This window comes from Sinocyclocheilus anshuiensis, unplaced genomic scaffold (genome assembly GCF_001515605.1).
Source record: "Sinocyclocheilus anshuiensis isolate Anshui unplaced genomic scaffold, SAMN03320099.WGS_v1.1 scaffold45, whole genome shotgun sequence".
Taxonomy (NCBI): domain Eukaryota; kingdom Metazoa; phylum Chordata; class Actinopteri; order Cypriniformes; family Cyprinidae; genus Sinocyclocheilus; species Sinocyclocheilus anshuiensis.
This window is the reverse complement of record NW_015536467.1, coordinates 904,424-917,761: the sequence shown is the minus strand read 5'-3', so window position 1 is coordinate 917,761 and position 13,338 is coordinate 904,424. Positions and strand designations below refer to the sequence as shown.

The 13,338-nt window shown below is 36.6% G+C and overlaps 1 protein-coding gene across 1 annotated transcript in view; it reads left to right on the top strand.

Moving 5' to 3' along the window:
* LOC107692780 (A disintegrin and metalloproteinase with thrombospondin motifs 17-like) overlaps positions 1 to 13,338 on the top strand; it is a 147,808-nt gene that overhangs the window by 16,115 nt on the left and 118,355 nt on the right. Inside the window, exon 3 of the mRNA XM_016492003.1 lies at positions 3,004 to 3,172. Coding sequence (XP_016347489.1) covers positions 3,004 to 3,172 — 169 coding nt within the window. The remainder of the gene's footprint in view (positions 1 to 3,003; positions 3,173 to 13,338) is intronic.

The following is a 13,338-nucleotide window of genomic DNA, read 5'->3' as shown; positions in this document are numbered from 1 at the left end:
CATTCAGCTCAGCTCCAACAATGAACTGTTACAATTATACACTTATTTTCACATAGCTATGAAAAGCGTTAAACATGGACGCGCGTGCAGTTGCCGTACTTTGTTAAAGCTTTAATCAGGATAAATCCGTATATTAAAAGCTAACAGAAGCAGTAGCATTTACAAATACCAGCATATCTAAAAGTATGAGACAACAACAAACAAAAAACATAGGCCTACCATTATAAGCTTAGAAAAAAACCAGCGAACCACCCTTTTAAATGTTTATATTTCAACAAATTAGAGTAGAAACATAATCATGTCATTTATATAATTTTATATACTACTCTATATGTACTTTTAATTGAGTGTTGATTATTAAATAAATGTAATTACTTGATTATTACATTAACTTTAGTTTTGGTTTCTTGCTAAATGAAAAAAAAAATCTGTTTCGGTTTTTCAGGTAAAAAAAAAAATCAGGATAAAACTGTATATTAAAAGCTAACGTAAGCAGTAGCATTTACAAATAACAGCGTATCTAAAAGTATGAGACAACAACAAACAAAAAACATAGGCCTACCATTAAAAGCATGCTTGCACAGGTTCTGCACGATCCTCTTCAATAACATCCTCTGCTTCTCAATCGGGCTCAAACTGATAAGCGATATTAACGACGCCGTGGTTTACAATACAACCGGAGCACATGCCGCTGAGGTGAGGGGCGGGACTATTAGACGCGCACTAGAGGCGGTTTAGCCAATCACAACACACTGGGCTAGCTAACCAATCAGAGACCATTGCCTATTTCTGAGGGAGGGGCTTCATAAAAGAAGGAAATGGATCAGCGCGTTTCTCAGAGAAGGGACAGAGCGGTGTGGAATAAAGGTAAATTATGTGAAAAGTAATGCGTTTTTTAAAAAACGAAGCATTAACACATGTTAGACTGCACCCCATAAACACAATCAAGCCTAGCAAAAACCCAGTGAACCACCCCTTTAAAAATCGTATTGTTTGTTTTTAAAGCTTTCAATGGCCTTGCCCCACCTTATGTAACTGAGATGCTGGCTTTTCGTCAGCCAAACAGGGCTCTTAGGTCAACAAATCAACTTTTGCTGGAAGTCCCGAGGTTACGGTACAAATACTGGGGTGACTGGGCTTTTTCTGTAGCTGGGCCCAGACTCTGGAATAAGCTTCCCCCCGATATGTGCACCATTACTGACCTGGGCCTTTTTAAAGCTAGGCTTAAAACTTATTTATTTAGACTGGCTTTTAATATCTAGCAATGTTGTGACATTTTTGTGTATTTTATGTAATTTTTGTTGTTGCCTTATATTTTTGTTTTTATTGCTGTTTTTTTTGGAAAGCACTTTGGTTCACCTTGAGTGTTGTAAAGGGCTGTATAAATAAATGTTGATTGATTGATTGATATATATAAAGACACACACATACAGTATATATTTTGAAAATATTTACATGTATTTATGTTTGTTTATATATAATTTATATTATATATAAATATATTTAATATATAAACAACATATTTATATATATATATATATATGCATGTGTGTGTATTTATTTATATATACATAATAGATATACATGTAATAGATTACATGATAAACTTTACATGACAAAAAATTATAAAATAATTAAAATATAGTTTTATTACTTCTCTTTATTTTATTTGTTTTATTTTTATTTATTCATTGAAAAACATGCTTTAAAGAAACATGACTTTCTTTTTTAATATCTTACTGGACAGTTCTGAGCATTCAGAACATTATTCCAGATTATAGAACCTGGCAAATGTGGACGGCGAGGCCCAGCCGGCTGCTGCACAGATCTCTGCAATGGACACACCACTAGACCAAGCCCAAGACGAGGCCATGCCTCTAGTCGAATGGGCTTTTACTCCCATGGGTTGAGTTATCACCTGTGCTCTGAAAGGAGTGGAGAGCACCTTAGGTATGTACCCTAACCTTGGTTTCAGGACGACCTTAGAGTCATTGGGCCCGAATTCCAGGCAAGAGGGGCTCACAGAGAGCGCCTGTAGATTAGAGACCTGTGCGGGACGGATTTTTCCGCAAGATTCTGTCCCGTGCCCGCAGAAAAATATCTTCTCTGGGCCCGCTCCCGCCCGCGACATTCATCTTTTGTCCCTCTCCCGTCCGCAAAACCCTGCATAAAAGTAATCTATATAGATTTTTTTTGCAGCACATCAAAGAAATTTACATTAAATGGTTCTGTAACATCTCCTATGGTCCACAACATCCCAGCATAAATGCTCCCAATAAAATATTTGTTATTTAGGTAGCATCAATATTCACAAACCACTGTTATTTTTAACAGAAAAGCAAGCATGGGCTGCTGCGTGCATGGTTTGGCAAGGCAGAATGCGAGCAGCGCTTCCTTTATTATCACTAAAAGCTGACATCTCAGTTAATCTCTATCTCATAAAGCTCTGTTATAACACAATAAATGTATACACAATGAATCTTTCACAATGTCTACACTTAATGTGTTAAAATGAGAGGATTTGTGAGCACGCAATTTCAGCACTGTGGTGAGTAGATTCTAACTTAATAACATCTGATTGGCCATTGTGTTCTAGAAAAAAAAAACAGCTGAGTCTGTGATTGGCTACATTGCGCTACCCTTTAAACACGTGTTATAAATAGAAACTATGCCTAGCTTGCGCATATCAATCATTTTAATGTTAATATTAGTTGTTCTTTTTGCTTTTGTACAACAGATAAATAACAATTTATATGTTTTAGACACTTTATATTTAGATAATTTCTATTTTGCGGGAGTCCCGCGAATCATTTTATTCTCCCGCATCCCGCCACCCGCCCATCAAGAGTTGTCCCGCGCCGCACCCTGTTACGTTGGGTCCCGCGGGTCCCGCGGTACTCCCGCAGGAGTGCAGGTCTCTACTCCAAAGTTACAAATGCTATCCAGATAAAGGCTTTCTTATGTGCCGTCATTGATTGTTCCACCTCATGTGTTTTCTCGCAGACTGGCCTGGTTCAGACTGAAGAGGAAAGACTGTTCATCGAGCCAGTGGGCCAGGCTGCGGATTCCTTCTCTGGCTGGGAACACCGAGTGATCCGGGAAAAGCATTCTTCATCGGATGGACCTGCTACTGCTGAAGACAGCGGTCCGAAATTCTGCCAAACCATCCAAGGTGAGACGATCTCTGCGCTGAAATGTGGTGGGCTTAACCGTGTCAAGTGTGGCAAGCCCATTGATTTAGAGGTCACTTTAGTTTGGTTCAGAGCTCTTCGGGATTTAATTTTGTCAAATTATGGATGCAAGAGGGAAAAGTGGTCAATTTATGCAGTCAGTTATATATGCTGTGGAATAACTGCCCTGCTTAACCTCTATTTCATCAAGAGATCTTCACTTTTTCTCTGTGCCAGAATAGTGGTTCTCAAATGGTTTAACAAGACACACACATTTTAGATATCCTACAATCATAAACAAAACCTGTCCATGTGGGCATCTGCCAAATGTGGGTGGCTTCTACCAAGTGACAGATAAAAAATGTGCCAAAAAACTGTTTATGTAGTGTTTTTAGATTGGACACACAACCATACGATGACACCAAAAGATGAAGCTTATGCAAAACATTTTAGAAGTTGATTGCTTTTACTTCTAACTATAATATGTTTAGTTGCATTTTATGATTCGCATTTGATCTCGGTGACCCTTTCGGACCAAACCTGTGAACCTCTTTTGGGTCACGACCCAGCAGTTGTGAACCGCTGCGCTCTAGGAGTCTGTTATCATAATCTCACGCTCAGATTCTCACGTGTACCCCATCTTCCTCTTTCCTCCAGGACTGCTTAAGATTCAAGAGTTGTCAAGTCCGTAAATCAAGTGTTTCATAGCAGCGTTTATGACTCTGTGTAACTCTTTGATGTCTTCATCCTCTTAACAGCGCTGAAAGACAGTGGGAGAGAGAAAGCTCAGCTGCTCAGTTTTGTTCTTTAATGCCTTTATTGCGCTGGTAAACGGCGGTAAACTCCTGTTGGAGCGTGCTGCTTTGCTGTTGAAATACTACCAGAAAGAAAGCAAGAATTCTGTTGGCCTGCTCACGTACATTAATAATGCCGTGCATATTTTCCAGCCCCTTGGGCCTTTCTTTGCCAGGATTATGGATTTTTCTTGCCGAAAGGAATTCGCTTATTTGAAAGCGGCCTCAGAGACTCTGAGCGCCTCCAACTCCTGCAGGTTTTCATATTCCGGGGCAGAAAGTTTTGTCTAAGCATATTGCATTATTGGATTTGTAGTTTACCCTTTGAAATGAAGATGCAATTATCCAAAAATCCTGGTTTGTGTATCCATGTGTGTGGATATATGCAATCCTACAGGCCAACCAAAACAATTTATGGTATTTCCAGTTGTACGCTACCCTGGTTTGTGGCTGATCGCAGACTCTGAGTCCCCTTGATCCCTTTGCTCCTTGTTTGAGTTCACTTTTTTTTTTCTTTTGACTTTGTGCACTATGAATATTACATAACCCAAAGATGAGAAGACCACCGGCATGCTTGACAAGTAGATTTTTTCCATATGCCAATATCTGGGAATTTAAGTAACCCAAACCACTTCTCAAAGGGGGAGAAAAAAACAGGAATTGAAAACAAAAGAAAGGCTGGTGGGTATAGAGTTTGTGTGTTTCAGGCATGCGGTCAAACTCCAGCGATCTTGTCTTTGCCGTAAAAAAGCTCCAGGTGCATTAGCGATTCTGTTTCCCCCAGCACCTGGTGTCTGCGAGTCAGTCAGTCAGTCAGTCAGGCGTAGGACCAATTGGCGAAAAAAGTGCCAGATTTGGGGGAAAAATTCTTTCCTCTGCGCTCACGTCTGTTGGAGGCCTTTCAGCGGGCCTGCCAGAGTCTTCTCTCTTATTTCCCACCAGTGTTAGGGAAGCTGCTTCGAAACCTAAGCTTGCCAAGATACAAGCTGCTCATAATTTAAAGTAGTTCAAATACAGTCAGGCTGCCCTTTTGATAAAGTAGTCTGTTCCACCAACGGTGTGATTTTCAGTGAAATGCGCTCTTATAGTGGTCTGAATCAAGTTGATTTTATTCTTATGTGAGCAGGATTGAGGTTTGGCAAAGTATTTTTATCTGGTGTTTTTCTTTAAATACATAGTTAAATTAAAGTGATTGAAAAATGCTTGTCAATATTATGATTGTCTGATAATATTGTGGACGACCATAAATGATAAGGTAGGATTGATCAGTATAATGTGTAATAATGTGCTGAACTACCGTTCAAAAGTATGGAGTAGTCAATAAAATTTAGTTTCTTATAGGCTGCATTTATTTGGCCAAATATACAGTAAATACAGTATATTGTGAAATATTATTAGAGTTTAAAATAACAGTTTTCTGTTTGAATGCATGTTAAAATGTAATTTATTTCTGTGATCAAAGCTGAATTTTCAGCATCATTACTCCAGTCTTCAGTGTCACATTTTATTTTAAGGCCAAATTCTCACTATTAACACGTGCACACACACACACATACATATTAACTACAACTTTACCTCAGTAAACTCCTAATTACTGCTTATTAATAGTTAGTATGGTAGTTGTTAAGTTTAGGCATGGGTTAGAATTAAAAGATGTGGTAATGCAGAATATGTGCTTTATAAGTACCAATAAACAGCCAATATGCTAGTAATGTGCATATTAATAAGCAACTACTTAATAGTGAGAACTGGTCCCTAAAGTTTTTGCTTCATATTTTTTTTTCTTTATTAAATAGAAAGTTTAAAAGAACAGCATTTATTTGAAAGATAAATTAGTTTGCAAGCTTATAAATGTTTTACTGTCCTTTTTATGGATTTAATGCATCCTTGTTGAATGAAAGTATTAATTTCTTTCAAAAGTCAAAATATCTTACTGACAGTACTGCATAACTAAAAATGTATTTTGTATGAAGGGAGTTTCAGGAACACATTTGCATGATGATACAAATTATTCAGTTACATCATTTTACTGTATAAAAACAGAAAAAAATTGTTGCACTGTACTGCTGCTTCTTGAAAACAAAAAAAAAAACAGCTAGTTATTATTAGTATTTTGAAAACAGAAGTGCTGTCATGCAACTGAAAATGTACTTAAGCTAGTCACGTCCTGACGTTTAGTTAGTCTCTCCCCAATATTACAGTCCTCCACCGTCTCTTCCTGTTGAAAAGCTCAAAACAGTTGAGTGAGAAAAGTTGAGCTTCCCCCAATAACTCCACCTCAAAAACCAAACCATCCCTAGAGGAGGATACTCGCTGAGACAGACCTTAAATCCATTAAACTCCAAGTGCCCCTCTCGGACACACACACACACACACGTACGCTGTCTGGATGCGTAAGATGGATCAGGTTGCACGGTGGTGGCTGCAGAAGTGCGGAAAAGCTGCCGGTTTTCCTCAGTGCTTCCTGCTCCGTCCCACTGAAATATGATACGACAAAACGCACTTAGCATTTCTAATCGGCCCGTGTAATCTGCGGAGCTGTGCGTCCCTTGATCCGTTCTTCCCACACCGGCATGCCAGGAAGCTCAGGTTCGGCACAAACAGACTCTTCGCTTCATTCTTCATGTCGGTACGTTCCTGTCGTGAGTGGGCTTGAAGAGGATCACGTATCCAGATTGAGAGGAGGGAACACCAGTCTGGGAGCAGACACAAAGACCGATCTGAGCCGGGAGGAAACAACGTGTGAAATTCACAGGGCTGATCCAAGAAGAGCGCTTGATTGATGCGTACGGCACATTCACACTGAACTCTGGGAGTGGGACGACCGAGGAGGGGCTGCTTAGTGACTAGTTTGGTGTCTGGAGAGAACAGAATCTACCCAAAACGATAATGACTGATTGTTATTTAGGCGGTGCGTTTAACCAAAGCGACTTGCAGTGTATTTGTTACAGGGAGAAGAACACAATGGTAAAAGCTCTTGGATCAGCTCTTGCCCTTTTGCTTAGCCAGATTGGTGGTGTAATTGTAGACTAATACTAAAACTACTAAAAATTGAACACTTTAATGAACAAATAAAAATGAGAAATGTTGTCTTGGCAACTAACTGAAAATAAGTTAAAATTGAAGTACTAAAATTAGTAAAATTCTAATAAAAAAAAAAAAATTAAAGCTAAATAGAAATATTAAAAAACACATGAAAAAAAAATACATTTCTAAAACTTCATATTTAAAATGATAAAATAAAAGATAATTCAAAATAATAACAATATGAGTCTAATTAATAATAAAATAACACTGAGTCAGATGCATCCCCCCCACATTAAATGCATAAAGAGTTAAAATGGAATGACTCTGAACCATGTTTCTACATGCAAGTACATATAAGCACTCTTCACATGCTCTAACCACAAGGTCACTTGCTCTTTAACTACTAGGTTACACCACCTTTTAAAGTAATAGTGCACACAAAAAGGAAATCATATGAACATTTACTCACTCTCGTGTATTTTCTTTCTTCTTTGAAACGTGAAAGGAGATGGTAGACAGAACCTCAGAGGTTCTGTTTTAAATATGAACAAAATGGATGGTGATTTATACTGTCAAGCTCTAAAATTCAACCCCTATTCTACTTTTGTGTCCCACAGAGAGACAGCAGATTGTTAAAGGGGTCGTTCACACAGAATGCATCTAAAAATGCGAGTGTGCGAGGGTCTTGAGACGTGATGCAATAACAGTGCCTCCTCCGCTATGTTGCTGTCAAATAAATAGTTGCCATGCCAACTTGCTGCTGGTAACAAAAGCTTGCAACAATAGCCCGCCTCCGGGGTCTTCTGATTGGTCCACTGTTTTGGAACTGACATTGATGAGCGGCGCTTCGTGTAAAAGTTGAAATTCTGTCATCTTGACATGGCGTATTAAAAATGCGGCGCTCATGTGCGAGACGTGTAAAAAAACGCGAGACGTGAGCGCAACATTAAAAATAGCACATTGCAATGAAAAAACGCATTCTGTGTGAACGGCCTCTAAGAATGGCATGAGAGTAAGTAAATGATGACAGAATAATGACAAAATGTATTCCTCTAACAGTCCAGTTTCATACAGCATAAATTTTAGGGTATTTTTAATTCTTGACCTTAAAACTGGGCCTAGTCATTGATCATTTTACTTTGCTTTATGAGCTGTTCACTTCAAGTTCTGCTCAACACTACATTGAACCTGAATTGTTGGGGTCACGTTCTGGTCACTGATGACTAATTCAGACATTAATTCTTTACTATTTTGCAAAATATTAATAAAGAAGAAAAGCTATAAAGATAGCCTAGGTAGCATGGGCTATAATCAAATTAGGCGCTATATAAATATATATAATAGTTTATATATATATAAAGTTTATTTATGATTTATTTTCCTCTTATAGCAAGTACACAGTAATTGTCTCCTCTGGAGTTTCTGAAGAAATCTTAATAAAGTCTCAATCTATGCTCAGATTTGCAAATACCAAAGTATGGAAAATGGTCAGAGATCTTAATATGAAATCAAACATTTCTCATCAGATTTTTCCAAGACCAAGTGATTTGAGCTGCCATCTGGACTTATTTGATAACTCTGTACTCTTATTTAATGTCAACTATTGGCTTGTTTGTGTCTATTTATTTCTATTATAAGCCATTTTAGGAGAAACGCCTGAGTCATAGTGGATACTTAAACAACTCCATGGAGAATGCTGTTAAGTCTAATGAGCTGAGGAAGAGCAACCGATGAGCAAAAATGTTTTTTTCTTTAAATACCATCATCTTTCAGTTGCTCTGCTATACAGAAAAAAGCATTTGTCTTCTACCTACCTATTTGATGGCCCTTGCACAGCATGTAAGAATGAACACACACACACACACACACACACACAGATTGAGCAGGTGTGGGTATGTGGTTTTTGTTTCCCCTTCAGCACAGGAGTATTATTTATAGTCAACCACATCATTTTCACCATTACGGCCCCTCACAAAGCTTCAGGGGCCTTACTGAAAAATTTATCTGCAGTTCTACATGAATATTAATTGAATTTTGGAAGGGACACATCAGCGTCATGACCTGAAATCAGGTTAAATGTTGTGGCCAGTTGAAGTGAGCCATTATAAACCGCAGCCAAAAGTAGCATTGATTCGATTGAGTTTTATCAAGACTAATGAATAACAAGATGATGTTATTTACAAATGGAACTGTTGAAGGAATAGTTCAGCCAAAAATCATTGACTCATCCTCATGTTGTTCCAAACACGTATAAAGCCTTTTTAGTGGAATATAAAATAAGTCTAGTGGAATGTTTGATCTCCTTTGCATTCATGTATACTCTAATATTGTGCTTGAAATTTGTATTCTTTTTTTTTTTGTTTTGTTTATCTCTCACAGAAAGCTGTAAAATGTATACTACTGTTTAAATGTTTAAGGTCGGTAAGATTTTTGAAAGAAGTCTCTTATGCTCACCAAGACTGCATTTAGCCTATTTGATCAAAAATACAGTAAAAAACAGTAATATTGTAAATATTACAATACTGTAAAATAAAATTACAATTTAAAGTAATTGTTGTCTATGTGAATAGATTTTAAAATGTAATTTATTCCTGTGATGCAAAGCTGCATATTTAGCATCATTACTCCAGTTTCAGTGTCACATGATCCTTCAGAAATCATTCTAATATACTGATTTGCTGCTCAAGAAACATTAATTATCATTATTAATTTGGAAAACAGTTGTGCTGCTTCATATAAAAAAAAAAATCAGGATTCTTTAATGAATAGAAAAATAACAAAATAACATAAAAAAAAATAGAAATCTGTTGTAACATTGTATCTTTAATGTCACTTTTGATTCATTTTATGCATCCTTGCTCAATAATAGTATCAATTTCTTTTCACAAAAGATTGACTTTTGAAGAATGGTGTATCATGATTCACTGTAGTCAAATATCCAAACAAGTAATTATCCTTACAATTTCATTGTTTATTATCATTTTAATGTTTACAGTGCTTCATCTTCCCCTCTAGCATTAAAAAAAAAAAAAAATCGAATAATTGTAATATAATTATGTAGTGAACACATAGTTGTATTACACATATTATGTGAATAAATAATCTTTAGCACATGCGCAATTATTGCAGTGCCCAAGGAGTTTGGGCTCGCCAAGCTGAGTCTGGTTCTTCTCAGGGGTTTTCTCCCTCTTCATCTAAACATCTTATGGAGGTTTTTCCTTTGGCTGCTCACTGAGACCTGTAGGGCTTAATGCATGACAAAAGCACTATACAAATCAAAAGTGACTTGATATGGCTATTATAGAGTCCACAAGTCATTTGGACTGCATTTATGGTGCTGCTTTGTCATTTTTGGGCACTTGACAGCCCCAGTTTCCAGTCACTTTTTATTGTATATATATATAAAAAAACGAAACTCTGCTAAACTCTGTTCCACAGAAGACTGAATGACATCAGGGTGAGTAAATAATGATTGAACTCATTTTTGTGTGCGCTGTTCCTTTAAGACATCAGAAGAGTCACCTGAGTCAGCAGAACAAGTCCTTTGTTATTACAGCTATACATGACAGTTTTGTGATCGCTTCCTGACTGTTAATGGTGGTTTGTTGTCACTCATTTTTTTTTTTATGATTGTCTCCGTCTGCAGGAATTATTGCTGGTATCAGCACATTGCTAGAAAATGTGTGATTTTCAGTGTCATTTGTGGTGAAGCCCAAGGCACCATTAGTTTCCATTGTCTCCAGTCAGATGTGCCTGAAAACAGCTGAGAATGGAAAAAATGCTTGCGCTGCAAAAAGAGCGTGTCACATTAGCACCATATGTTGTGTTAGTCATTTATAAATGTGTGCACACTCACACAAACACATTTCCTAAACACCTGTAAACATACAGCAGAGACCCCAATCAGAGGGACCCCCATCAGAGCCCAACTGAATTATGGGGGGAAAAATGAGTCCACTTACACTCAACTAAACAAACACATTTGTTTTATAAGTTTCCAAATTGCCTTTTACTTCAGTACTGGTAGATATTAGTGTTGTTTTAGAATTATTTGGATAATATTATTGTATATATTAATGGTTTGAATTAGGTTTTATTTTTATATTTTCAGATTTAATTGTAATTTAAATTATATACAATTTTTATGACATTTGTATTAGTTTTTTTTAAAATTTTTTACCTTTATTTGTTTTGTTTTGTTCCAGTTAATTTTTCAAGTTTTTTTTTTTAAGTTTAATTTAAGGCAACATTAACGAAAACAATTCTTAATAGTTTTAGTTTTAATTAAAAATAACGCTGGTATGATTTTATCCTAATCCTAACATGTTGTTATATGTGCTACAGTGAACATTGATTTATTCACATGTAAAATTGCATCAGGTAAAATTTAAGTTGACATGTTTAAAGCTAGCAGATAAATATATTTATTTATTTATAGCTAGCTTCAAATACAAAGCACATAAATGCAGTAGCACTTGTTTGTAATCACACAGAAGTGCTTCTCAGATAGCATACTTTCATCTGTTGATCGCAGTGTTTTCTTAGTTGTGATACTAAAGCACTGGATCAAAGCGTTTGCTATAAGTGCCTTCAGTGTACAGTAAATGTATTAAGTAACTGCAAAGCTAGTCATTTTTTTCCTTTTTTTTTTTTTTTAATGAAATAGCTAGAAGAAGTGCAAAGAATTGCAACAGAACATCCTGTACATCTTGTACGCCATCTTTGAACATTTTGGGATCTTTTAAGGACAAATTGGAGGGTTTGTGCAACCCAGCAAACAAACCAAAACTGGACTCCAGATGGTGGAAAACTACCATTTGAAACAACATCCTAAACTTGATACTTCAGAAAACTTTTGCTAATTGACTTTTTGACTTGTGTTGTGGTAAACATTATTTGCTTTTTCCCAAGGTAATGGATCATCAAATCTCTGGGCATGTTTACAGGTGTCTTCAGCACACACACACACACACACACACACACACACACCAAGAAGGACCAACAAGTTACAAAAATAAACATTTTACACAGCATTTAATTAGTGTCTTGTTTTCCATTACAAATATCTAAAAAATCAGACATTTAAAATGCATTTACTTGAGGAGGAAGATGCTTTAAGATATTGAGTCTTGTTTTCTGAAAAAATTATCAAAATTAAATGAGTTTATGCTTAAAACAAGAAGAAAACAAATCTGTTAGTGTGGTAAGAAAATTATTTTGCCGAATTAAGTGTATTTTTCTTTCTGTACTTTTTTCTTGTTTTAAGCATAAGCTTAATTTGGGTAGAAAACAGTAAATTTATGAGTAAATGTTTTTTTATTTTTTTTATTTGTTTATATATATATATATATATATATATATATATATATATATACACACAGTATATTTAATAAGCACCTTTGAATCAATCAAAATAACACAAGAAACATGCATTAAGAAAATAAATAGAGTGAATTTTGAATTCATGTTGACTTTAACACCATTTTGGTTTGATTTCTGTCTTTGTTCTTCTGGTCAGGTCTTGCGTCTGGTGGACATTAGCTTTGTCAAAGGTTTGGACTTGGTTTCAGTAAAGCTGTTGCCTTTGTTATGATCAGGTCTAATTGTGCACACATACAACATATGTGGTGTAATTCTGAGGATGAAAAGTGTTTATTTAGAGCCAAAATGTGTCCCCTGCCTAGAGCTGACTGCAGATGCAGTCAAATATCGTGCTTTATAAGCGTAATGTTTGAAGAGTTTCTCTTGTTTGTTGTTGATTTGTTTATCTGCTTCGGGGACCGCTTGTCCTGTGTATCAATCTCAATGTGTTTGTATACGTATGTATGTCTCTCTGAGTAACAAAGACCACATTTCCTGACATAATTGCAGGTTTGACGATAAGACATGAAACATAACCTGAACACAGGCGGTACTTACTGTGCAAGCATGAATATTATAGCGATAGTTCACCCAAAAATGAAAATGTGATGTTTATCTGCTTACCCCCAGGGCATCCAAGATGTAGGTGACTTTGTTTCTTCAGTAGAACACAAACGAAGATTTTTAACACAAACCGTTGCAGTCTGTCAGTCTTATAATGGAGGTGAATGGGAATCACGGCTTTGAGAGTAAAAAAAAACATACACGAACAAAACCAAATTAAAGCCTGCGGCTCTTGACGATTCATTGATGTGTAAAGACACAAAACGATCGGTCTGTGCAAGAAACTGAACAGTATTTATATTGTTTTTTACCTCTGATTCACGCAGTGTCCGAACTGTTTGAACTGTCCTGAGCGGCGGCGCGTCCTCCTGAGCGCGGTCTCAACAGCAGGCGCGTGAGGCGTCTTCTTCTTCTTGCTTTAC